This window comes from Pelodiscus sinensis, chromosome 22 (genome assembly GCF_049634645.1).
Source record: "Pelodiscus sinensis isolate JC-2024 chromosome 22, ASM4963464v1, whole genome shotgun sequence".
Lineage (NCBI taxonomy): Eukaryota > Metazoa > Chordata > Testudines > Trionychidae > Pelodiscus > Pelodiscus sinensis.
In genome coordinates this window covers 11,157,375-11,184,877 of record NC_134732.1, presented here as the reverse complement: position 1 = coordinate 11,184,877, position 27,503 = coordinate 11,157,375, and the positions used below count along the sequence as shown (strand labels likewise).

General features: G+C 42.6%; 2 protein-coding genes across 10 annotated transcripts in view; one reads left to right on the top strand and one right to left on the bottom strand.

Moving 5' to 3' along the window:
* The window catches only part of GOLGA2 (golgin A2), a 28,805-nt gene extending 13,711 nt beyond the window's left edge, over window positions 1–15,094 (bottom strand). For 2 of the 7 annotated variants that reach the window (XM_075905864.1, XM_075905866.1), the window contains exons 1-9: window positions 14,853–15,094; window positions 11,482–11,604; window positions 11,045–11,125; window positions 4,965–5,099; window positions 4,303–4,346; window positions 4,079–4,142; window positions 3,404–3,463; window positions 2,875–2,955; window positions 1,055–1,093 (exon numbers count right to left, since the gene is read on the bottom strand). In XM_075905864.1, coding sequence (XP_075761979.1) covers window positions 1,055–1,093; window positions 2,875–2,955; window positions 3,404–3,463; window positions 4,079–4,142; window positions 4,303–4,346; window positions 4,965–5,099; window positions 11,045–11,125; window positions 11,482–11,604; window positions 14,853–14,900 — 675 coding nt within the window. In that variant the 5' untranslated portion in view covers window positions 14,901–15,094. The remainder of the gene's footprint in view (window positions 1–1,054; window positions 1,094–2,874; window positions 2,956–3,403; window positions 3,464–4,078; window positions 4,143–4,302; window positions 4,347–4,964; window positions 5,100–11,044; window positions 11,126–11,481; window positions 11,605–14,852) is intronic. The other 5 variants (XM_075905868.1, XM_075905869.1, XM_075905870.1 and 2 more) reach the window with 4 other exon arrangements.
* Window positions 15,095–15,431: 337 nt separating this feature from the next.
* On the top strand, window positions 15,432–24,390 carry SWI5 (SWI5 homologous recombination repair protein). Of its 3 annotated transcripts, none has more exons than XM_075905887.1 (7): window positions 15,432–15,606; window positions 18,462–18,584; window positions 18,797–18,943; window positions 19,589–19,637; window positions 21,610–21,731; window positions 23,596–23,690; window positions 24,204–24,390. In XM_075905887.1, exons 3-7 carry the CDS (start codon window positions 18,930–18,932, stop codon window positions 24,266–24,268), a joined length of 345 nt encoding a protein of 114 aa, XP_075762002.1. In that variant the 5' UTR covers window positions 15,432–15,606; window positions 18,462–18,584; window positions 18,797–18,929; the 3' UTR covers window positions 24,269–24,390. The 3 variants fall into 3 exon arrangements, with proteins under 3 accessions (XP_075762002.1, XP_075762001.1, XP_006119078.1); XM_075905886.1 differs by having other exon boundaries at window positions 18,769–18,943; XM_006119016.4 differs by lacking the exons at window positions 15,432–15,606; window positions 18,797–18,943 and having other exon boundaries at window positions 18,406–18,584.
* The last annotated feature ends 3,113 nt before the right edge of the window (window positions 24,391–27,503 follow it).

Sequence of the window (27,503 nt, the reverse complement as noted above, 5' to 3'; positions counted from 1 at the left end):
ATGGGCTGTCCCACGCTCATGCCCCAGCTGCTGAGAGAGGGGGTGGGGGGGGAGTGGGCCAAGGCCTCGCCAGCCCCAGCTCCCCCCACAAGACCCAGGGTGGGAGGAGGAGGAAGGCCACAATGTGGAAGCCCCAGCTCCCAAGCACTGGGAGAAAGGGGAGGATGGAGGAGGCAGGCAGAATGCAGAGTGATATGATGACATCACTCTGTCATCCCACGAGAGAGAGAGAGAATGAATGAATTATAACCTAGGTTTCTTGTGGTAATAATATCATCCAACTGACACAGGGAATTTTAAAGACCTAAATTTGCAGTTCAACAATTAAACTTTGTATTTATGTTTTGTACTTTGCTCAGCGTGGGTAATAAAAATAAATTAGGCTCTTTTACTTTGAGGTTCTCACACAATAGCACAATGCTGCAGCGTCTAGATTGCAAATGACAGGGGAATGTTTAAATCTGAATATAACCATTTTCACTTGATCGTTTTGAAATTAAATAAAAAAATTATAAGATTTTGTTTAAAAAAATAAATAAAAAAATAAAAAAGGACAAATCTCCATTCTGGGCCTAAGCTACCTGACAATGTTTCTTAGTAATAAGAACTTTAGTTAGGAATAAATACGATCTTTTGTTAATGTTGTCTTGGAGAGGAAAAATAAGGTGCAAGTTAATACAAAGAGCATCAGTTACCAATAGATGCTGGTAACTTTTCATATAAAAAGACACCTATTCAAGGTAAGGGTTGTCTCTCCTTTAAAATATGTTAACGGGGAATTAGACTAGAGGAGCGTTGCAGTCTCTTCTAATCGCTATGATTCTATTATGATGATAACAGTAAGGAGAAGCTTAAACAATATATTACATTTAAAGAGGGATTTAATCCTACACTCACACATACACGTAATTGCAGCGTGTTAGAACGGGCACTTTTCGTTTTGGCTTTGCCAGTATGTCAGCTATGCCAGCTAATTATGTTTGCCTAAGGAAATCTGTGTGTTAGAGTTCTAATCTAACAGGATGAAGAGCAGAAAGATTTCCCAGCATTTTACCTTCTCCAGCTGATTCATAGCCTCTTGGTTCTGCTGTTTCTGCAGAAAGAATAAAATTAATGCATCAGTACTAACAATAACTTTCTTATTGATGAGATCAGTAAATCTGTCTTTAATCTTAACCAAAGACACAAGACACACATGGCTAGCTATTGCAAACTCGTGTTCTGTTAAATCTTTTAGGCATTTTCTACAAAGACAGGATGTTTCAACCATTAGAACAACAGATTCTGGGGTCACAGCACGTGGGAACCTGTATTAGCTAGCTCAGTGTATGTCCTTCATTCTTTGACAGAACATCCCCATTTCACACTAAAACTGCTGAGGTAATAAAATCCAACATGCTTATATTTGATCTTAGTACCATTCCTGTTAAACACATTCAAATGTAGGATGCAAATTTATCAGTGTAGCACTTGATACTATATCACATTAATGACATATCAGAATCCTATAAAAAGAACCACTTTTTACCATGTGGGAACCCCATTTAAGTCAGTGTGGCTCTGCCAATGCACAGGGGTCCACTACCCATGTGGATCAGATGAGAGGACGAAGAACAAAATGTTGAGAAAGAGCCAGCATATACACAATACTGTCCCAATCTGTTCTAAACTCACTAGAGAGGTGGTTGGAGGCTTAATGAAAAAACAAACACTGTGCTAGGTTCTGGGTGCATGTGCATAGGACAGAAACAAAGTGAGCAGAGATTCCATATCACTATAATACAGTACTAGCAGCCACGAGACATCCATAAAACTATGAACTGTTGAGCAATGTTCCTATTCGCTATCAATAGCGAGTGACTATCTTCTTCACCGGAGTTATTGAAATCAGCTTTGCCTAGGTTGTGTACATCATCCTGTTCATGATGTGTTTTAGGAAGGTGATTGTGTGGAAAAGGATAATATATTGAAGGCTTTGATCCTAACAGAACCAGTGGGTAAGTGCAAACCCAGGAGTGCAGCATAGGCCTTGTGTAATTCCAGGAAAGAGACCGCTTCACATGCCTGTGTGGAAGCAGGCAAGCAGGGACAGTCGCTGGTAGACACTATTCTGATATCAGGTGCCAATGCTGCCCAGCCTCAATACTACAAAAGAAAAACTAATACAAGGGAAAAGCAATGCAGCAAAACAAAAGGGGTAGTGGGATGCATTGAGGAGAGCCCTGAAGTGCAGGAAGGAAAATGGGGAGGAATGAAATAGGGAGAAAAGCATTTCAAACCAAGCAAGGCACTTTTTAAACTGAAACCAATCCTTTGCAGTTGTGTTTCTTGCTGTGTTAAAGCAACAGGCTGAAAAGCAGCAGCAACTTTCATGCAGGCTACGGGACGATTCATTCACAGTGCCACAGATTCAGAGAAGATGATCAGACATCAGACCCTGCGCTCATTCATTACTCCCATTACTCCTATTCTGCAGGCAAAACTAGAACAGCAAGATCCGCTGGAGAAAACACGGATTTTAATGTTGCTCCCACTGAACTTGCTCCTGCTCCCACGGAATTCACTGGTTGCAGACCAGGCCCAGTTTAGTTGCTTTATCTTGTCTCGTTAATCACCCAGGGCAAAGTATGGTTACCTAAAATCCCATGACTATATATCATATGCCTCAGACAAGTTAGCAAATTCAGGAGTCATCTTTTGACTTTTTACCCACTTAATAGATATTTCCATAAAATCCATTTTGTTCTCCATATAATGCAGTGAGAACCACTTCCCTTGTGGCACTGTAAACAAACCCATTATCTCACAGACACCCAGAGAGCATGGAGGAGCAGCAAGGACAATGTCAAACTGGTTGGCTGGATTGTTTCTTACCAATTCCTCTACCTTTGTACTGAGCTGTTTGTTAGTTAGATTGCTGGAATCTAGGGCTACTGCCAGCTCCTGGTAACGTGTCTGATGGGCGCATGCAGACAAGAGGAGAAGGAAGGGGGGCAGAAGAGAAGGGGAAAAAAGGCAATAATTAAAGTACAGAAAATAAATTAATATCACAGTTTTGATCTAGTACGAGTCCCCCAAATACACTCCACTTTTAACTAATATAGGCTGGATGGCAAGATGTTCTATCCACATTCCACTAAAGGCTTCACTCCCATCTAAAGACACTAACTGGGCCCATCTAAAGACACTAACTGGGAGTAGCGGCTGCACTCATAGCTCCAGCATTCAAGAGTAGACCTACCACAGATGTCTAGCTTCAAATGTTGGGCATAGCTTCACTGTCAGTTATAAACCACACTGTTTTTACTGAACAGATTCAATACAACAATCACTGACATTCCCATTGGGCAATCAGCAGTGAAATTATCTAAGTGAATGATGGAATCAGAAATTGAGTTCTTACCTCCATCTCCTTCATATTTGTAGAAGAGACAGCACTTTCCCCATTCACATAGGAAGTGGACTACAAAGAAGAGTCAGAAAGAGTAACTAAATTTTATATCCCAAGGGCACAAATGCAATATAAAATAGCAGAAGATGTACAAACAGACCCCCAACAGTACAATACTTATACAGTGCCGTTCACTTGAAATTTATCAACTGTGTGTGTGTGTGTGTGTGTGTGTGTGTGTGTGTGTGTGTGTATGTATGTATGTATGTATGTATGTATATATATATATATATATATATATATATATATATATATATATATATATATATATATATATATATATATATATATGACCATACATACTTTTCTGGTTAAAGTTATGCTAAATATGTTGACCTTTGCTCACAGCATATACAGAATGCATCTTAGGTGAAAGAGAGAGACCATGTACCACAGATTTACTGCTGCTGAATCAAGAGAGCATCTCGATCCGGTTTTCTTCCCACTAAGTTTCACATTCCTTAAACAATGGTTTCTGCTTTTCAATGTTCAAATGTCTTATTGTTTAGTGGGATTGCTGCAAATGACTCTGGGATTAAAAATAAAATTATTGGGCTAGCTACTTAACCCCTCCCTCACTCCCAGCTTTCAGTTTTAAAAACGTTATCAAATGGAATAAAATGGTACCTGAGAAACTAAGCCATTGAGCTGCTCGGACAGCTGGCGGAGACTCTCTGTAGATGAGATGGACCTGAGAATGGAAAAAGACAATGCATTCCTTTAGGAGGTGGGTTTATTCATGGAACTGCCCAGGACTGGACAGCGCAGAAGGTAATTTCTACAAGCAAAGTCAACTTATTGGCCCCTTTAGGACCTTGTTACAGGCACTTTTTATTAAACAAAGGACACACCTATTTCCATCCAAGGCATTTTTAGGATCATCTGCATCTTGTATCTGTGGGGCAAAACATAAGAATCGCATGACTATAACAGAGAGAAACACACACACACACCCCACAGGTACACTCAAACACCCCCTAGAACTTGCACTACATAGTATTTTTCATTACCGCAGTACTTCCAAATGTGAACTTATTTCTGAAAGCACAACACAGGCCAGGTCTAGATCGTGGATAATTTCTAATAATTTTGAGACGCCTCATGTCACAAAGGACTTATATAATATTTATCCGATGAACATGAGAGTAGGTCAGTCAAGGCCCTCAACAGTTCCTCAATATCACAAACAATTTGCCTTATTAGAAAAAGTTTCAATTTAATTCTTAAACATTTTGTAAAGAAAGGAAGGTTACACTCCTATTGGAGGAGACTCTTCTTTTCCTAAGGATGCTCCCTGAGACATAGAAAGGGAAATGAGTAAGGTAGGATGGATAAGCATGTGCATCCTAAAGATCTTTACATGGTATGAAAGTTAGTTTGCTCACGGCTGGACCAAGACTGAGTGGAGAGGAGAGAATTTTACACTTGTTTAGAAAACCTGTGCTAGCAAAACATTTCAGCTTAAAATAAAAAGGCATCATTAGTAGTATTCAGGATGCAAATGCTCACAAACCTGCGACAGTGGCATGTTACCAGGGCCAGGCATGACAGAGCCAGAGCTAGGTAAACTGTTGCTGTTAGATAACACGGGGACATCAGCAGCAAGCTGTTCAGCATTATGAGCAGCAACATCAGTGTCAAAGCATGCCTGTCACAAAATATAGCACAAGGATTACAATCTACATGCAGGAGGAAGGGACACAGATAGACACGTGAATACAATACCCATGTGATCTCCATGCACAAAACATGCCAAGTGAACACTGGTCAAGTACAGACATGTGTACTAGCAAAAAACTGTGTTCTCCCCAGAGCAAACCTGATCAATCCAGCAACCTGTTTTTCTTCACTGAATAATAAACAATGTCGCCTATTATCCTTGTCTCCGGTTTGTGGGGGTCCTTTATCCAGAATTTATCCAGCTCTCCTCCTTAATGAGGGGCAGTAATTTTGCCAGACTGTAAATCTGCATGTGAAAATGTCAGTTCTGGTATATTTACTGCAAGGGAACTACAGTAGACTAAACATAGGGCAATGCCATATTTATGGTCTCTGCTTTGCAAAGCACCACATTCAGACTGTTTCTGGAGAGAACACTAGTCAAAGAGTACAAATGGAACAAAATGGGTTAGTGACCACTCAAGAACTGGGATACTTTGACTCAAGTATTACTCCCCACGCTCCTTTCTGAAATCCCCAATATCTATCTTCAATCCTGCAGAACAAGTAGTCCTAGAGAGCCACAAAGTTCCAGTATAATCTTCTCAAGTATCAGAGGGGTAGCCGTGTTAGTCTGAATCTGCAAAAGCAGCAAGAAGTCCTGTGGCACCTTATAGACTAACCAAAGTGTTGGAGCATAAGCTTTCGTGGTATAATGTTCTGGCATCCTGTTGCAAACTGTGTCATTACATTGCCAAGTCACAATCAACCACCACACACAGACAATACAAAGCAAATGTTGTAATGCAATGACATGTCAAACCCCACAAGCATTCGGTGGTTCTCTACAACTACATTCAATAGTCTTCTCTCTTATTCCAGCCACCTCCTTCCTGGATGCTTAGAGAGAAGTTGAAATATTTCTCTTCTCTTCCCCATTTTTGACCGCTTGGATGTGCCTCCTATTTCCTTAAGTAGCACTTCTCCGGAATACTACAAACACCAAGGTATAGGACATAGACTTGATGAAACTAATAATATCACTGAGCTATATGGCTGAGAATTCAATACTAATTTTTCATTTTTTTTTTTTTAGCAGTACTGGCTCATGCTGTCAGACTTCAACATACTTAATACTTCTAACAAAACTTAACATATCCCTCAGTCTTCCCAATCTCAGATTATTTTACCCTGATATTAGTTCAGGGACTCACCAACAAAGACTACAAAGAGGACAGATGGAATCCTCCTCTACCCCAATGCAGTATTTGAAGTTAATTGTGTGTATTAGTTTTTCAGGGTAGGTCTAGTGCACCATGCTCAAAGATGTAATCAATATAAGGTACCAATAACGGTGATAAAGTTCCTTTTCTGAGAATGAGTTTGAGAAGAAAGCAGCATGAGAGCTAATTTGTGAGCAGAATGTTAGAAATACCAAAATACTCATTCAAAAAGTTAAACTGTTGTGAAATTCTTAACTCTGAATAAAAACCTAATAACTCTACCCAGCCTCATACATTCTAGGATCCATTTGCTTTTTTTCCAGGGTTCCTGTTTTGTCAGCTTCTCTGCCTACCACACAACCAGAAAGCTACAGTGGCGGCGGCAGGACGGATTTGACTGGCTGTGTTAAGATACTAATGGCAGCATTAGCTCAGCTGCCAGCATTCAGCTTTTCTGCCTATAAGCATCAAATGAGTGTTCAGACAGCATTTCTCAGACTTAGGAGTTCTATAAGCAAGACAACTGGGAATTAGAGATGTTAAAAATAGTGTAATATAGTAACCATGTAACTAATAAAAATCTGAGGGGTTACATGCATTGCTAAGCTTTATACTGCAGAACCCACAGCGAAGCCTCCTCCCCCAGAGCAGGGCCATCAGCTCCTGCCTGTCCCCCTCCTGGGGAGGAGGTTTCATGGCCCTGCCACAGCAAAGCCACCTCCCCAGAAGCCGGTTGAGTTTAACTGATACCATTAACTGATAAGCATCAACTTATCAGTTAGGCCGTTAATTGATTAAACTAACATCCCTACTGGGAACAGAAATTCTCTTTCATTAGAGGCTAAAATGCTAATTTTCAAGTTGCTCTTGAAGATCCTGGGCATAACAATCCACAGCTCCAAGAAAATCTAAATAGTTATGCAGATCAAAACATCTCTCTCCACGGAAAAGAAGGTAAGAGAAGCACTCAGGACATCAAGACAAATGAAGGAGTCATTTCTCCACCTTCACAACAGCTAAGCATAGGTCTGGCCTTCATTTGAAGACTGAAAACCATCAATGTAACAGACAACTAATTGCTTTCTCAGATATGCCCAGGCATTAATCTGAATTAGAGATGTCAGATATCACATAGCCACAACAATTTTTAGTAGTTACACTAAAATACTCCCCAGCTCCACTCCCAAAGAGTCCCCTGCCACCCCGTGCTGCTGCCTCTGTATCAGAAGCAGCAGCATGGGATGGCCAGCGGAGCTGGTCCATGAGAGGAATGGGTTTAAAAATTTGTTCCCTGTGCAGACTGGCTCCTGCCTGACGCCCCATGCTGCTGCTGCTGCCTCTGATACAGCCTCCATGGAGCAGCCTCTGTCCACAGCAAGCCCAGGCCCATCACAGACAGAGGCTACTCCACAGCAGCAGTCCCTGTTCGGGGGAGGGCGGGCACTGAGCTCCCCATGGACAGAAGCTGCTCGTGCCTGCTTCCCCACTCCCGCGATGCTACCTCTGATACAGTGTGGGGCCCTCCATAGACCCGGTGTTCATAGAGAGCCAGCTTTTAATTATTTAAATGCCTATATGCTAACATCCCTAACTTTAATTTAAATTACATTCACATGAATGGATAACCAGTAAACATCACCCTTAACAGATGAGACTTACAGATTACAGTTAACCAGTAGGGACTGAAGCACCAGCAGAACCCACAGCCCACCTTCCCACACTGCTGCCTCTGTGGGAGGCCTTGGGGGAGGAGGGAGGTGGCTCCACAGGAGCCAGCACACATGGAAAGACAGCTTGAAAGCTGGTTTCCTATGTGTACTGGTTCCAACCTGGCCATGGGGTGACGAGGGGAGGAAGAAGGCAGCTCTGTGGGAGCTTGCATCCACCTCCTCACCACTTGCTGCCTCTATATCAGAGGTAGTAAGGTCTGTGTGTAACAGTTAGGATTAACCAATAAGCCTGAGCTTATCAGTTAATTATGTAAATGATTACATGCTAACATCCTTACAAGTATCATAATTAGAACCCTACTGGCCCAGTTTAGTCAATTTCAGTCATATGATTTTAAAATTCATAAAATTACATTATTTCAGCTAATTAAATCTGAAATGTTAATGTGTTGTAATTGTAGGGGTCTTGACCCATAAAAGATCTTTGGGAGGGTCACAAGGTTATGGAGGAGGGGGTTGCGATACTGCTACCATTACTTCTGTGCTGCTGCTGGAGGTGGTGCTGCCTTCAGAGTTAGAGAGCCATCAGCAGCAGCAAAACAAAAGTAAGGATCACATGATGTGGTATTGCCACCTTTACTTCACTTCAGTTATTCTAATGGAGCACTGCCTTCAAAACTGGGTACCCGGATAACAGTCACCACTCTCTGGCTGCCCAGCTCTGAAGGCAGTGTAGAAGGGTGGCAATGCCACAACTCCCCTAAAATATACTTATAAATGCCCTGCAATTCCCTTATGGGTCAAGAGCCATGATTTGAGAAACACTGATCTCCCCATATAATCTATAGAGTATAAGGCAGGGGAAGTCAATAGGTAGATCATGGGTCAAATCCCAACTGCCAGATGCTTTTGATCAAACCCTGAAATCTTTTTATTCACTTAATAAAATAACAGAAATTATAATATGTTGTTCTCTGGAGCCTGGATCTTGACAAAATAATAGCTGATTACCCTGGTATAGGGTAAAAGCACAAAAAAGACCAGAATTCATGAGGGGAGATCAGATTTCCCAGTCCATGACCCATTTTTCACGGGTGTGAATTTGGTAGGGCCTGCATCATAATAGTTAATTTGGTGAGAAACTGATTTTAAAAATTAAGATGGAGCCTTTTGTAGACACAATAGCATAAAGTTAAAAGGCACATGAGGTTTTATGTTGAGTATTCTAAGTTTTATCACAACTTTAACAAATGGAATTTTTTATAATGAAATACACTGAAAATGAAAGACTCGTAAGTTTGTTCTTATACACTTGTCTCTTATTGCTTGTTGAAATCTTCCTTGTCCCTGCATTCTCAGGAACAGAAGGAATACAAAGACGCTCTAGCAGATGGATAGGCAATCATTTTTGATAGGGCCACTCCAAGAATTTGGAAAGTGGTCGAGGGCTGCACTCTTCCATGATATTAATGGAAGAGGTGCAAGGTCTGGGATGGAGGTTGAGTGCAGAAGGGAGCTTGGGGTAAGGGAGAGAGTTTGGGTGGAGGTGGCAGGTGTGACCTGGGGTACTGGACTGGTATGGAGGGGGTGGATTGTGACCTAGGACAGGGAATTGGGGTACAGGAGGGGGTGCAGGGATTTGGGTTGTGAGCTAGGGCAGGAGGGGACTGTGATCTGGGGCAGGAGATTGGGGTGCCAGATCTAGAAGGGTATATGGATACAGGAGGGGAGCAGAGGATTTGGGCATGCGGAGTAGGGGGCAGGAATGGTGGGCAGAGAGTTAGGGAAGGGAGGGACTTGGGTGCCAGAGGTAGGCTTATTTGCCAGGAGATTTACCAGCCAACAGCAGTTTCTGAATCAGTTTCCCTGCCTGCCCCACCGTTGCCCAGGCTGCAGCCATGTGCTCTGGAGCCCCTTGTGCTTCATGGCTGTCTGTTATTGAAACAGGCAAGAAACCGGTCAATGGGATTGTGCTGGGGACAGAAACAGCTCCTAAAGCTTTTCCCTCTCCTCCGGATTCATAGTTTTTAAAGAAAAATTGCCCCACAGCTGCATTTCTGAGCAGCGTGGAGTGGGGCGAGGCAAGTGGGGACGCTGCCTGGGACTCCCCGCAGCGTCCACAGGCTGGAACCGGTGGCTTGACAGGCAAGTATGGCCCACGGGCTATATTTTGCCCATGCCTGCTCTAGCAGATGGTAGTCTATTTTTTGTCAGGGTCAAAATTTCTTTGTCAACGCATAATCAAGGCCCAGATTCCAGATAAACATTCACACCACAATAATAATCAGTAAATAAAAAGATTTTGCAGACTGTTCAGATGCATCTGGTAGCCCCCACTTCACCTACTGACTACTTCCGTACTACAGCATGTAACCACTTAATATAAAGTATGTCTGACTTCCTTGCCTAGATATATTTAAAGCCATGTTACTTGCCAGACTGCATCATATGTGCAAGTATCACCACCTGTCACAAAATGAGTTGGCTGGAAAAACTACACAGCTTACTCAGGACAACTGGTTGATTAAAGATAAGCAAGAACATGCCTTTCAGAAATGTGGTACTTGTACATAAAACAATGATGAGTAAACAAGAAGATTATGGGCTAAGAAACTAACCCATCCCGCTTGTATTCCAGTTTGAACAATGCTATTATGCCCCCATGCTTTATCTCCCTGGAAACACACTGGGTAGGAAAGGGAATGGTTGGGTGTCTCTACAGTCAGTCTGTTGCACACCACCACACCCAGGATTCCTGACATAATCCCAAAGCAGCTGATCTTGCAGCCACATCATACAGGAAAATCCTTGGCACGTCTCACTTCACGTTTTAAATATGACACAAATCCAAGGGAAACATAAGACCAAAAAAGCACATTCAAAATAGCTTAATGTTAACAACAACATAACAAAACTGAATCAACTGACAACAAATATGTCAGAATGAAGGTCCATCCAAAAATCAAAGCCAGTTTAAATAGACTCTGAAGCATACAATATGGGTAGCAAGCTAGTCAGATGGATTCTGAACACTGCCTCACCTTCCTCTTGTCCAATGGGGGTATGGCTACCCCATTGGATCGGTTAAGGTCTGACACCAGCACCTTCAGAATGTTCTGAATCTAAAGGAGGTGAAAGAAAAGGGGAAAAGAGAAATGGCTCAGAAAAGGACAGAGTGAAAATATTGATCAAAGGGTTGCTGTAGCCAAAGAAATTCACATTAACTATCTCTCTTTACCAAAATAAGTCTCAATATATCAACACTGGCCATTTCCAGAATAAGCTCTTAAGGCCACATATTGGTATGCATTACCAGACTCCATCATGCAATATCAAGTAATTTCTGTTCTAAACACTAGCACTATGCTCTCCTTCACATACTACATTGTCAAAATTATCCCTCAGCTGCAGAAACAAAGCTGGTAGAACTAGACAGAAAAGAGACAATCAATCTGGAGTAAGGAAAGAATCTACTCACATTCTCTGGAGACTTTTTGTCATCATTTGTTGGAGTCTCAGGTCTACTTCCATCTTTACTTTTTCGTTTCTTCTTGGCCGATGCTGTTGCTCCAGGGCTATTCTTCTGCTGATATTCCTTCAACTGAGAAAAAGGAGGAAAAACCTGAAATCTTAACTGATTAAAACTTACATGTCTCTGATGTCAAAACATAGGGCCATAGGATAACAGTCAAAGTAAGTATTAATATAAGATAAACTATACATCTCAGAGGGAGTTCATAGAAATGTAAAACGATTACAGGACTAGAAGCACTGGATGAAAGTCTAAAATATATGAGTAAACACAGCTTGCCTACACAACAATGAAAGGGTTCAGAGAGAAGAATGTGATAACCATCTACAAATTTCTGATGGCTCTGAACAAGGATGAAGAGATATAATTTAGAGAGGTATTAAAACTATGACTAATGGTAATGGGCAGTGCTCTGCGTGGATACAAAATTTGTATCTGCATCAAAAAATAAGCCAAGGATATCCATATCCATATCTGCAGATGTGGATACCTGCAGATATAAAACAGATATTTGCAGATTTGCAGGGTTTTAGAAATGGGTTGAAATTAAGAAACGGATCATTTAACCTGAATATCAGGATGGGGGAAGAGAAAACCAAATAGTGACATTTAATAGCTTGTGTAACAGGCTCCCAAAAAGAGGTGATGAAGGTCTCAGAGATAACTTGCTTGAACAAGTATTGGAGAGAATAATCCTGTATTGAACAGTAGGATGAACAACTATGTTGTTTGTATCCATGGCCCTTTCTACAAAGGACTTAAAATAGCAGTTATTAATTGGATTTTAAAAGATCATATTCTAGCTTTGCTCTACAAAATCCATCTTTAACATGATTCGATGTGACACTTACTGGGTGGCCATTTGTTGTTAAAAGCCAGGTCACAAACTGAATGTCAACCATCCTTAAGCATTGCTGAGGCAAGTGGATGAAAACAATATATAAATAGAACCTATATCTGATACTTCACAGGAACAAGAGAACAGTATAAGACTTTAAAGACTTCTGTCTGAAATACATGTTTATAAAAATACATGCCTAACTGCTGAAATTTTGAGCAGTTACACATTTACAGGCTGGAGGGGAGGCGGGAGCTTGTAGGGAGTACTGTCCCGTCCCGCTGGGGGAGGAGAGGCAGCTCCATGGGAGCAAGCTCCCCCCACGCTACTGCAAGTGGGAGCAGGCTTAAAAACCGGTTCCCCCCTGCACCAGCTCTTGGTTCCCACCTCTCCCCCTCCCTTCAGCTGCTGCCCAGGCTCACTGGTTAACTGTACATGAGTACACATTCACATCCCTAGTCTGAAATGGAATAAATCCAGCCTGAGTAATCGTAGAATAATATAATTTGAAGGCGCTTCAAGAGATCATTAAATTCAGTTCCCTGCACTCATGGCAGGACCGAGCACCATCTAGACTATCCCTGACAGGTGTTTGTCTAACCTGCCTCTTAAATATTCCACAACCTCTATAAGCAATTTATGCTAGGGCTTAACCACCCTGACAGTTTAGGAAGTTTTTCCTAATGTCCAACTTAAACCTTCTATGCTGCAATTGAAGCCCACTGCTTCTTGTCTTACCAGGAGTTAAGGAGAATATTTCCCCCTTCTTCTCTGTAACAACCTTCTAGATGCTGGAAAGCTACTATGTCCCCTCTCAGTCTTCTCTTTTCCAGACTAAACAAATCCAGTCCTTTTAATCTTCCCTTATAAGTCATATTTTCTAAATCTTTAATCATTTGTGTTGCTCTTCTCTGGACATTCTCCAATATGTCCACCTTTCCTAAAATGTGACCTCCAGGAATGGACACAATAGTTCAGTTGGGGCCTAATCAGCGCAGAGTAGAGTGGGAGAATTTTTTCTTATGTCTTGCTTACTACACCCCTGTTAATACATTCCAGAATTATGTTTGTTTTTGTAACAGTATCACACAGCTGACTCTCATTTAGCTTGTGGTCCACTAAAACCTCCAGATCCCTTTCCATGGTACTCCTTCCTAAGCAGTCATTTCCCATTTTGTATGTGTGCAACTAATTGTTCCTTCCTAAGTGGAGTACTTTGCATTTGTCCTTGGTGAATAATTGCTCCCATACCTGGAGAATAATGATAATCAACAGCAATATGTAGACTACCACTTTCACACCAAGTACCTATAATTTATTCATATAATGTACTCTTCAGACAAAATATCCCTGGTCACTCTGGCAAGGCTAGGTTCCAGGGTCTGCAAGAACACCACTCTGATTCTAGTATGGATAGAGCATTATTTACATTATAAGTTTAAGCCATTACCTAAAAGGCATATTTCAAAATGGAAGGCAGAGCTATTCCAGGACAATGACCCATTTGCTTGACTTCAACACACAGATGCATCCCACTGTGACAGATCAGCAATAAATTGTGTTTGTAATGATTGCATCAATAAAAGAGAGCAAACCAACAGTGAACTCAGGCCATACTGTATCTTAACAAGCCCAATTTTGTCTGGGTTTCTGAACATATGCTCTAAAACCATATTTGCCTTACAGGATTTACAGTGAAGGTGTTACTGCTAGACAAATACCTCTGAAATGTTAGCACACCTGAAGAGGCTTAAGGAGGGCCCCAAAGCACTCAACCCTCTGGAGGCATCAGCTCCCCGTGGTTCTGGGCAGGTTGCGAATGAAGGGGGGGGGGGGGGGGCGGCCCTATGGCCAAGATCACACAAGATCCTACCTTCCTCACGGCATCACACAAACAAACCTGCTACAAGCCCGTTAGCCCGGCCCACCCAGCACGGACCTGCGAGCACCGGGTAACTCCACGGCTACTGCGGGGACTCTGCCCGGGCGCAGGGCTCGCACCGGGTAACTCCACGGCTACTGCGGGGACTCTGCCCGGGCGCAGGGCTCGCACCAGCTCCCCCGCGCACGGCGCAGCGCTCAGACTAGAGGGTGGCAGAGTGCGGGGCGGGCAGGCCTGGGCCCGACAGAGCTAAGGGGGCCGCCGCCGCTTCCTTCGGAGAGACCCGGGGGATCCCTTCCAGGACAGGCCTCCGGCCGGGGCCTTCTTTTCCCTGCGGAACGGGCGGGGGCACTCGAGGAGGGCCGTGGGGGAGCTGGGGCCTGCTGGCCCTTACAGGCCGCGGGGACAGACAGTAGCTAGGCCGCTCCCCCGACCGAGTGGGGGGCACAGACTGGCTGGGGACCCACAAGCTGGGCCGCCGCCGTCGCCTCCTCCTTCCGTTGCAGCTGGGCGGGGTAGCCCGGGGTCTCCCTCACAGGCCTGCGGGGGGAAGGGTCTGTGCCGCCGGGCCTGCCCCCCCCACTCCCGGATCGTTACCTTCTTCTTGGCCGCGGCCAGTTTGATCTGCCTGCTGCCGTCCGCCATGTCCGAGCCGGGACCGAGCCACGTCAGCCCGGTAGGGCTGGGAAGAGCCAGGGAGACTCCGCCCGCCCGACCCCACGCGGGCCGGAGGGAGGTTGGCTGCGCCCTGCTGCGCGTGCCCCGCTAAGGCGGGCGTCTGTTCCTGCCTTCCCGTCAGAATTGCCCCGCCCCTGCCCCTTCCACCCAGGGCTTAGACATTCCCAGTGCCAGCTGCCTTGTCTCACCATCTCCTCGAGCACCTAGCCCCCCTCTTGCCCCCCACCCCTCCAGCATTGACAGCTCCTCTTCCTCCCCCAATGTGTCCTAGCATCCGCCTTGTCCCCCACTGCCCTTCCAGCATTGCTACATCTCCCTGCCCCACTGCTCCCCCTGCTGTCCCACACTGCATCAGTGGACCTCCCCTTGTCACCCACCCTCACTCCCTCAGCATTCTCTCCTTACTCGCCTGTGCCCTATGGGGGCTGAAATGCACATGTGACTGGAGCTTTGGGGCCTGAGTGGGCAGAAGGGAAAGGTTTTTTCCTCACACATTACCAGTGTGGACTCACAACCTTAACTCCTGCTAACCAGCTTTCTAGGATTACAAACCGGGAAGAGGATGATGGTGTGTTCTCTCTTCCATGGGCAGACTGCTCTCCAGATATTGGCCATCCATCCTTTCCTCAAAGCTTTGATTAGAAACGTAGCTGAGCATCCCAGGCTCTTTTAGGTAAGCCCCCAAAGTTTCGTTTTATTTTTCTCTCCAAGACCTTGTTTATACTGGAGAAGTTTGCCGTGGTTACCTCTGGTCCCTCTAGAAAGCCCATCACACATTTCGTTCCACACATAAACACAGTCTCAAAGGGGAGCAGGTGATCATGCCACTGTGTGGCTTAGATTTGCATTCTGCAGAACTAATTACCATGAAAGTTGGTGATGTGTTGATGCCAGTATGGGCAGAGACTACCAGTAGTGCAAATATCCTCCCACCATGATTCTGCGATACTTTCATGTTTATCTAGGCCTATCAAATCTGTCTAGGTTTTAATACTGTATAATGCTCACCATTGTCCTACCTCTGGAATTCATGTCTCATTAAGCTTATTACTTTTTCTGGTCTTCAACATGAGACTAAAATTCATGCACCTTCCCACTTTTGCTCATTTTCTTTAAAGAGAGCAACATATGCCCACATATGGCACATTGGATCAGACCATTGAGTCTAATATACTGCCTCCTCTAATATAACTTATTTACCTGTTGCTGATTTGGGATATGAACATATTACCACCTATACTCAAGGGAGCTGTTAAGATAGGGGAGATATAGACAAAAATCTCATTCTACCCTGTATGCATCTTTTCCCAAAAGAGGAGATACGTAGAGCCATGCAAATCTGCAGATACCTGCTTTATATCTATGGCCATTTTTGCAAATGTGGATGCAGATACAAATTTTGTATCTAGAACCTTACACGGATAGACGCTTTATATCCATGGCTATCTGCATCCACAAATGTGGATGCAAATAGCCACAGCTCATTTTTGCGGATATGGATACAAATTTTGTATCCTTGCAGGGCTCTAGAGATATAGTCCTTTTACTTGGCCATCCACCTGCTCCATTAAGCTACGGATAGGGATATATGACTATAAAGCATCCTAAGGAGAGGAATGTAGGTGAAACTGCTGACGAATTGGATGTGGTTCAGATTTTCAAGTGCTGTGAAATGTTACCCATTTTTAACCCATTTTCTACTTTTTATCACTTGCTTTTTTTTTATGTCATGTATTATAAACATTTAACCCACATTTTGTCCATTTGGGATTTTAAGAGGAATGTCAATAGGGCTATACTTGGATAGGAGATTTCAAAGAAATATTCAAGGGCTCCAAGAATTGGTACTAGCATTGTTTCCAGGTGTTGTCTTTTCTTCTAAGTCACTACTGAACCAAATTAGGCCTGGTGTGTGTGTAGGAAGTGGTAATGAGAGCAGTGCACTCTTTTCCCTCTGAGCTAGTATTGAGACATTTCCCCAACAAGACCGTTAAGAGATGTTGTGTTTAAAGCAATAATTTTGGCTTGAATGTAAAATGAAGGTTCTGCCTACTTGAGAACTTTAGAACTCCTGTGGCACTTTTTGTAAGAGTTGGGATATTAGTATAGATGTCCAAGCCAAATTACAATTATTTGGTTAATTGTGATTATATTCTGCCCCACCTAAAACTCCACCTTGCTGTTTCAAATGGAAAAATATATTTTCGTATTCTTAATTGTTGGGGAATGTTGTTATGTGCTATTAAACAGCTGTTGCATTTACCCCATAAAATGGGGTAGGTAAAATGTTTGATGTGTGTAGTTCATACACCAATTCTTCATAAAGTACTCTGCTACCCTTCTGGGAAAGTCATTCTATAAGAATATATTGTTAAGAATATATATTTTCTAATAACTCATTTTGAGAACTAAGAACTGAGATTTTCTAAGCCTTGAGAAAATTAATCATGGAATAGGAATGACAGCACATATGTAGATTTTTTTTCCAAATTACTTGAGAAACCTGGCAAATTGTGTATTGGTCTCTAACAGGTTTTGCTTGTGGGCTGTAAAGATTTATTAATTTCTTTATAAATCATTTGGAAGATGGTGGTGAGTGCTACATAAGTGTTTATTATTAGTAGTAACATCAAGTATTCAAAGACCTTAAGAGCAAGGATAAAAGTTTGACACAAAGATTTCAAGTGTTATGAAAAATGCTTGATAAATAGGCTATTTTACTACTACCATGTGATTCTCCATTGTCTGCATTCATGGCTATGCCAACACAAAAAGGAAGACAGCAATTTCATGTACCCTAACAATGTTTACTCTTTACAGATCACATGGCTTTGGAGAATTAATGGAAATCGTAGAATACACTGTGAAATGAGCAGTGTGTACAGAGTACTATAAGAAGTCCCTTCAACATAACCTTGAGTATATTTTTCCTAGTGTGTAGGTTTCAAAAGTGGTTTGTAATAGTAGCAGGTTGTTCTTGTAGCTTGTACTGTTGAAACTTTAATTCTTATTATTTATCTTGTGTGGCTCTGACCACAGTTTCTGCACTTAATAAACAAATATTACTCAAGTTGCTAATTAATGCTAGGTCTAAGAAACTAAGGCTCAGTCAGGGAAAGTGACTTGTCTAAGATTATATAACAAGTTAGTAGCAGAGCTAGGAATAGAACCCACCTTCCCAACTAGTCCCCATCTTTAGCTCTAACAATTTTTAACAAACAAATACATTTATCAGTGATAAAAAAAAGAATAAAGTTGTGGTGCAGTGTCAAAATGTTCACAAATAATAGAAGAAATATTTTGATAGCCTGTATTCCAGGGTTAGGTAAAATCTTCAGAAACTCAAATCCCCAGCATGCAGTGTAATGTTTAAACATTTGTAGACTACAAATCCCAGCAAGCAGTGCACTTGTAAAGTCCTTAGAGACTACAAATCCCAACATGCAGTGTGGGAGAGACGGCCAATCCCTGCGCTGATACTACAGTACCCAGGATGCAAAGTGGTAACGCGGCCTTTGTTGATTTCAGATCTTCTGTTCCCCAGGCAGCACTGGATAACCATGAGCAGGGACCCCCAGTTTGCGGGGAGAGGGTGCAAAGCCCAGGTCTGCAAGGGAGGAGTGGTCCGTTACCTAGGCCTTTCCTGAGGAGGTAAGAGCAAAGTCAATGTAACTTCCCATAACTGTCTTCAAGGGATGTATCCCCCTCCTTAGTTCTTAGGGTGCTCTCCTAGTGGCATTGGATCCTTCCTCCCTCCTGCTTTTAAGGGGCTGTGACTTCCCTTCTGATCATCTCATATAGAGCCTGTTATAGGAATGGGACTTTACTTTTCCAGCCCCTGAAGGTGCTCTCACCACCTACAGTGAGGGACCCACACTTTCCCCAGCCATCCGAGTGAGGCTGAGAACTTCCTGTCTTGAAGTGCAGCTGCCTGAGGATCCTTAGCGGAATAACGAGCTGCTCTTCTTGCTTCCCAAGGGACTTTGTGGGATAAGGATGTTAAGAAGCAGGTAATTGGCTAATTTTGTAGTCTGCAATTTGTATTGTCTTCACAATTAGTCGATAAGTGAAGGTGCTTAGTCCCAGCTCGCTCTGGGTGCAGGAACTACCCCTGCTGCGGCTCTGCAGTTTAAATGTAGTAGGAGCCGGGCACACAGGTAGCCTGACTCCTACGACATTTAAACTGCAGAGCTGGAGCCGGGGGTAGCTCCTGGAGCCAGTGTGAGCTGGAACTGAGCAGTCTCGGCTCACGCCAGCTCCGGGACCACTATGGCTCTGCCTCCTCTCCCCTCCCCATGCATCGCGGAGATAGTGCTGGGGGGAATCGGATTTTAAGCTGGCTCCCCCCCCTGCTGCCTCTGTATCAGAGGCAGCAGGGAAGGGGAGAAGCGAGTAGTCACTTGACTATCTGATAAGCCTAGGCTTATTGGATAGTTGACTACTCGGCTAGTCGCTTACACCCCTATTGTGGGACTGACTTTCCTAAACCTTTGGGAGCATCTGGGATGCTCCTAATTGCTAAGCCCAGGGCACATAACAGCTTACATTATCAGAGATATTGGATCTTCATTGATACCTTGCTGTGTGTAGAATTATCAAGCTATGCTCATGCCTTTTAAAATTTTTTTTTTTTTTTTTTTTTTTTTTTAATACAGGACACCCACTGGAATCCTGAGAAATTGCAATGCACGTTTCAAATCTCCAGTAAGTGTTTCTATACATCTCTCCTCCCCTTTGGGAAGAGAATGGTTTTCCCTCCAAAATCAGTGCTGCCCTGGACTACAGCTAGACGGTGTTGTAGATTGCTTCCCTTCTTGTCCAGGGAGCAGTGTTGCAGTCGGGTACTCTTACTTGCTCTTTTGCTCTCTCTCTCTTCTAGGGAATAACAGCAGCTATAGCAGTTGATTACATGGATCAGCTTTGTTTCATGCTAAATATGGTGGTGAACAGAGTAGCATTTAGATGTTCTGCCAGTTACTGTGTAAATACAGGACAGTGATATCTTTCATCTTCAATATGTGTATTCCTCCTGGTATACAGACAGAAACTAAACTTCACATAATCTGTTATTGCCATATGAATGTAGTGTGTCACTCTGTCATGTTGAGCTATCGGTACTCAGGTTGAGTATTCAGAGAGCAGGCATAGCTAAGGTAGCAGCAGAGCAAGATCCCTGAGAACTATTATGTTTAAGAGTATGTCTATACTGTAGAGAAATGATGTGTATCCCTGGGGGAATACAAAGGTTTTACTGGGGGTATATCCACTCATCTCAGTATTTGCCCAGTTTTACAACAGGCTATGTGAAAAACACTATCAAAGTCAATGCAAACTAAAATTTCATACAGACAAAATGAGAAAACAGTTTTTCAATAATGGAGTATTGTGATACCTTTGCTTACAAAATCTGAATACAAGTAGTGATAGAAATGTAGCCATGTTAGTCTGGTGTAGCTGAAACAAAATACAGGACTATGTAGCACTTTAAAGACTAACAAGATGGTTTATTAGGTGATGAGCTTTCGCGGGCCAGACCCACTTCCTCAGATCAAATAGTGGAAGAAAATTGTCACAACCATATCCTTTGGTATATATGGTTGTGACAATTTTCTTCCACTATTTGATCTGAGGAAGTGGGTCTGGCCCACGAAAGCTCATCACCGAATAAACCATCTTGTTAGTCTTTAAAGTGCTACATAGTCCTGTATTTTGTTTGAATACAAGTAATTTTTAAGTGAGGTGAAGATTGGGGGTATGCAAGATAAATCTGACTGCTAAAAGGGATATAGTAGTTGGGAAAGGCTGAGAATCTCTGCTGTAAGGCATGCCCATAATCCAAGCTCCAGATCTTAAAAACCCATGCTTACCAGGTCCACCTGCTAGTATCCACACTGTAGAGCTATACCTAGTCCATACCCATGTAGCCAAGTCCACGCTGGCACTGCAGTGTCACATATAGTGTTAGGATATCTGAGAGTAGGTTTACATGTATCCTGGAGAGATGACTTCAAGTGAAAAGGATAGCTTAGTTTTCATGGCTTATTTAATCTTTTTGCTTTTAGCTGAACCAGTGGTTGATCCTAATATTTATGGTGGTTCAGCAATATGTATTATCTCCGGGGAAAAATATTGCAGGTTCTCTTAGTGCTAGAGCACAACTGTCATTCAAACAATAGGAGTGCTGTTCCTGAGTTCTTATACAATCCAAACTACTCAACAGGCACATACATTTTTGGAATTGGATACTGGCTTTCTGAGAGTTTATTTTTAAAAGAAAATAACCAGGACTATGTAGCACTTTAAAGACTAACAAGATGGTTTATTAGGTGATGAGCTTTCGTGGGCCAGACCCACTTCCTCAGATCAAATAGTGGAAGAAAATTGTCACAACATGGCTACATTTCTACCACTATTTTTAAAAGGTTTACAAAGTAAAATACATCTTCTACTTGGAAGAACTCACAAACTACATGGCAGTGACTGGTACTGAATAGTGTGATAAGTTAGTCCTTCACAGTGAAAATCCAAGTGAGTAAACTAGTTTTCCTTTTCACCTAAATGATACTTCAGGAATAAACAGATACTTAATATCTCTTCTGATCAGTTCCCTCTGGGACACTGTCATGTCATACAGTGCTGAATTAGCGGAATGTTAAAAGCACTCTCTGCTCTACAGATCCAGTCTCCAAGGTCCAGTCAGTCAGATGGAGTCAATAAAGAAGACTTACTGCGTGAAATTGAAGAACTGAAACAGAAGGATCTTGATCTGGATCGGGAAATTGCACCATTTTTGGCCGAGTATGTTCTTTGATAGTTTTAAGTTTAGCTTGAGGCTTGGGGTTTTTTTTTTTTTTTTTTTTAAACAAAACAAAGTCCAAGTGACAGTGTTGGAAACTGCCCCTACTTGTTGGTGATGCTGATACTGCATTATGACAAAAAATCTGTTTGGTTAGGAATAGTGTTAATTTCAGCATTGTTTCAACTACAAAACTGAACCAAGTCTCTCTGTCTTTTGTTTTGTTTTTTTGCAAAGCAAGGCTGGATTTAATCAGTACTTGGATTGGAGATGTTTAAGGGAAACCTGGGTTGCACAATTGTGATTCTAGTAGGCAGTGCTGTTCCACATGGGTACTGTGTTTCTAGAAGTATTGTCATTCAGATGAGATGTAAAACTAAGATCCCTGGTTGTGGTCAAGTTGTAATTTAATCCAAAATGAGTCTGCCTTCTTAAATTCCCATTTAAGTTTCACCTGGAAGTATTAATTTCTTGCCTTATGCTTGATGTGAGCTGTCTTAACATCAGCTCTCATCTTACATCCCAGGAACAGCTGTATTTCTATGGTAGGCAAGTTTTCTGTAAAACATATTGGAATGAATGGTGCTATATAAAAGATATTGAAGCCCTTCTTATGATGGCGTTATCCTAGGTTTTGCCTAGCAGCAGGATTCTTGAGGATGGGCTGCAGTTTGACTTTTGGTGGGTTATAAACTATGAAAGCAGAATGCTGTCTTCTACAGATAACACATAGGCTGTGTCTAAACTGGTACCCTTTTCCGGAAATGCTTAAAATGGAACAGTTTTCCATTATAAGTATTTCCGGAAAAGCGCGTCTACATTGGCAGGATGCTTTTCCGGAAAAGCACTTTTTCCGGAAAAGCGTCTGTGGCCAATGTAGACGCACTTTTCCGGAAAAAAGCCCCGATCGTCATTTTCGCGATCGGGGCTTTTTTGCGGAAAAGACTACTGTGCTGTCTACACTGGCCCTTTTCCAGAATAGTTTTTCCAGAAAAGGACTTTTGCCCGAACGGGAGCAGCATAGTTTTTCCGGAAAAGCACTGACAATTTTACAGTAGATCATCATTGCTTTTCCGGAAAACCAAGTGGCCAGTGTAGACAGCTTTCAAGTTATTCCGGAAAAGCAGCTGCTTTTCCGGAATAAGTGGCCCAGTGTCTACACACAGCCACAGAGTGCAGCTGCACTGCACCCATAGCTCGAAATAAGGTATGCAATTTGAGCTACGCAAATTGTGTAGCTTATTTTGAAAATTTGGTGCCGTCTACACAGCACTTATTTAGAAATAAATCGCTATTCCGAAATGTCTCTTACTCCTTGTGGAATGAAGTTTACAGGGACATCGGAATAGCAAGCTCGTTATATTTTGAAATAATGGGCACGCTCAAAAGACATGGAATAGCTATTTTGGGTTACCTCCGGTATCTCAAAATAGTGCCTCAATGTTGACGTAGTCATAGTGCATAGGATTAGACAGGTACAAATAAAAGGAACAATGAAGTTGATTCAAAGTTTTGCTATTTCCTGTCAGATAAGCAGCCTAATTCCTTAACTCTTTCTTTTGCCAACCAATCAGACCTATTCTTTTTATTTGTCGCAAGATTTCTTATTTTTCTTTATGCCCAGTGCTGAGTACTATTTTTAGCTTTATTTTGTTGTGGAAAGATTGCTCTTCCATTCAGCCTTCCCATCAATAGTTTTTAAAGACTCAGGTCTTACCTTCAGAGTTCTGTAGGTAGCAGGGCAGGTTGTGTGGTTTTGGCAGGTTCTGGTATCCCTCACAAGTATCTTATCATTACTAAAAAAATGTGACAAATCAGCAGTACTTGCTCTGTGTCACTGTGATCTTTCTGGGTTTGCTGTTACAGAGGTTACAGCCTGGAGGAACTGGAGAAACACATCTCTCTGCTCCATGAGTACAATGATATTAAAGACACTGGACAGATGTTGCTGGGCAAGCTGGGTAAGAAGGGAAAGACTAATATGAAACTTTCCTTAGTAAATGTTTCCATCTGTCCTTGGGTCCTCGGGCTTATCTTCAAAATTCTCCAGTTTTAGAAATCTCTCATTAAAGCCCCATCTTCAAATACAAATACATCTCAAGCCCATAGGGATCTTCCCAACAGAATAGCAGAACTACAGAGGGTTAGGCAGGGTGTCTTTCTGATCCTCTGAGTGGGATGTGGCATTGTCACATGACAACTGCTAATGTTTTTCTGTGGCGTATCAAAGATGATCCTTCTGTAACTGATAAATAGTCTGTAGTGTTGTGTTTTCTGCACTAAAAAAGACTTGGGAAATAATCCAGCAGTTAGGAGTGAAGTGGGGTGAGCTCTAAGATAACTAAGGTTAGAGAGAGTCAAGTCTTTCCTACTTACTAACCTGAGTCATAACAACCATGCAGCTAGCCAAAACTCTTGCTAACTAATCTACTGTTCTCTTTGTAATGGAACCTGTGGTATTTATTCCTTTCTAGCCATGATTAGAGGGGTCACCACAAAGGAGCTGTACCCCCAATTTGACCTGGAACTTACGGACTAGCACTGAAACTGAAAACTACAATCTCCTGCAGAGATCACCGTTACTGGGACGCTGTATGTTGGTACCATACATCTTGAGAACTTACAGACAAAGATTGTAAAAATGCAAAGACTTTCATGGAAGCATTTTTACTTGGCTGCTTCATTTTTAAGAGTATCTAACTTGTAGATTGAAAAGCTGTTGAATTTATCACCTGTTCCCCTCTTTAGCAATGGGGAGGCTTGAAGTGTCTTGAGTGTTAGGCTTCTCGTACTGTTCATTTTATTTAACTTAAAGGTTATAATTCAGAATTTAATTAATCTCCTCAGTGTTGCACGATGTGATGGGTGATCTTTGACAAGTCTTACATGGGAAAGCAATTGTTAAGTATCATTCAATTGATGGAGGAGGGGGCAGAAATGGAGATGGGAGAATATGCAGAGCTGTGGGCTTTTTTTTGTTTTGCTAAAAACCTCAGCAGGATAAAAGGAAACCTGCTAAGAAGCAAGGTATTTTTATGCTCATGCTGAAAAAGTTGTGGATGCACGTTATCTTAGTACCCTACTGAATTCAGTTCTAGAAGCTGGTTGAGGCTGCATATCTATAGTTGTAAATAAATGGAAAAACATTAACTTGTGTTGCTGAATTGTACACTCTGAATAAATGATTAACTTTTATGAAATCAAAGGACTGGAAGAGACTTTAAGTGGTCATGTAGCACAGTCCTCTGCACTTATGTTTCTTAGCAATTCACTCTGATAGCCTTTCTGTGGGCTAAGAAAAACAGAACATAACTGTACTCTCAGGCTATAGATGTAATAGCGTAGTCCAGGGGTGGCCAACCCACTCTGGGCAAAGAGCCAAGATAGCAGTGGATCCAGCCTGAAGAGCCAGGGCAAAGTTGTCAAACAAAAACAACAACAAAAGGACAGCATCTTTTACCACTTTAAGAGGAGCCCCCGGTCATGCAAAAAAAAAAATCTCTGCCCCTTTAAGAAAATGCTTTTAAACATGTTTTGAGGCTTTTTGGCTACAGGTGGCTCCCGCTGCCATCTTTAATGGCGGCACTGGACGGCTCCCCTACCTAGGTCAGTGCCAGGAGGAGAAGGCCACTTTGGGGAGTGCGGGAGCAGCTTACAAGCCATGGGGGGGGGGGGGAAGAGCTGCATGTAGCTCATGAGCCTTAGGTTGGCCACGGCTGGTGTAATCAATTAACAGATTAACCAATAAACAAAAGCTTCTAGATTAATGCTATAGACTACATGCATTTCCCTCCGTTCTCCCCTCCCCCCCCCCCCAGTAAGTTTTAGCAGGCTGGCCAGCAGCCTGGCTTATTTCTGGATCATGCCAGGTCTGAGACCTATCCCTGCTGCGGCTCTGCATTTAAAGTGTATTAGGCCCAACTCAGTTCCAGTTTGCACCAGGTCCGGGAGCTCAGACTCACCCTCCGCAGACAGGGGCTGCTGCCACCCCACACTGCTGCCTCTTTATGAGAGGCAGCAGCACAGGGCAACAAGCAGCTGGTCCACAAGAAGAGCTGCTTTTTAAACTGGCTTCACTGGCAGACTAGCTCCTGTCTGGCACCCCGCACTGCTGCTGGCCCCGCTCCCAGGCACTACAGAATAGTCGACTAACTGATAAGAATTCATGAGACTAACCGATATTTAACATCCCTATCTCAGACTACTTTTTTCTGTGTGCCATTATAATTTCAGCTCGGAACTCCTCTTCAAGCACTTCAATCAGTGAGGCATCACTGTTGATGGTTGCATATCAGAATGATCAGTTACCTCTCCTTCATTTCCAGATATTGACTCAAAGAGATCAGTAATATACTGAGGAGCTTGCTTAACCTGTATTCAGCATTAGTCACAGAAGCCAAAACATACTTCACTTCTCCCATAATAGAGAAGCTGCTGGCATCAAAAGAATGATAGTTATGGCTGTAGAATTAAGGTAGTTTCCCTAGGAGCATTTTAGGGATTGACACTTGTATTTATTATATAGGGCACTCTTGTGAAGCCACAACCTTAATTCCGCCTTAGTGAAGCTTTCTACAAATTTCATCCTGGGTAGACAACTGTCTGTATGGGATGTACCATTAATACATAAGAGTTAGTACAGATGCTTGCATAGGTAAATACAGTTTCTTCTATTAGGGTGATACCCTTATCCATTTTCTTCTTCTTGCTCCTCTGTTGCTCACTGACCTCCCTGTCCTCTCCCTCTAGCCATCAGCACATCAGCCCAAGAGGTGTGTCTGCCTCCCTGGACTTCCCCTAAGGTAGTGGATTAACTACAATATGACAAATGGGGGTATCCTGTTGTAGGTGCAATAAGGGAGGGAGATTGAGAGAACAAACATATCCCTGTATGTTAATTGACACTGGAGCATTATATGTTCTATTCCAAAAGAAAACTAGCATACATAAGATGCAAGCTCTGTCTTCAGTGAGTTAGCATGCTCAATAGCACTATAGTTGGGAATACAATCTTTAGTCACAAGGGGGCAGGAGTTCTCCATTACTGCTTTAGCTTCATTTTACATCACTGTGCAGAGGAACTTGGAGATATTTGAAAAAAAATCCATGAATTAAGTTAAAGCAATAAAGGAGGGTTTTGGGTTTTTTTTTGGTAAACTCAAAAGGAGAAGAGATATGACCATCACTCTTGTACATACAGGGACACTTACGAAAATTCATTCAAATTAACTAAAAGCTGTGAATGTAAAGTGGATTAGTTAAATGGCATTCAACTAAGTGGAAAGTCTCATTCAGAATTAAATCCACTTTCAGCTTATTTGGATTAATGGTCTGAGGGCTTGTCAACACTTAAAATGCTACAACAGCACAGTATTGGGGGGGGAGCAGGCAGTTCTGCAGGATCCAGTGAAGCTGGCTCCCCCGAGTCCATTTATTCAAGAATTCCCACCTGCCCCCCACACTGCTGTCTCTGTAGGAGGTAGCAGGGGAAGGGCAGGTGTCTGTGCAGGAACTGGCACACACGAGGAGTTGGCATAAAAGCCAGTTCCCCAAGGGCACTGGGTCCCGCAGCTTGCTGCCTCTGATACAGAGGCAGCATGGAGTGGGAGATGCATGTAGTCATTTGGAATAACTTGGCTTATCAATTAATCATTTAACTGTCTATACGTTAACAGCCCTAGTCTACAGCCGTCTTTGTGAGGACTGAGTTTAACAAAGCCATTCAGGGGAGTGGATTTTTCATATGCTGATTGCTGTAATTAAACCTACTTAAT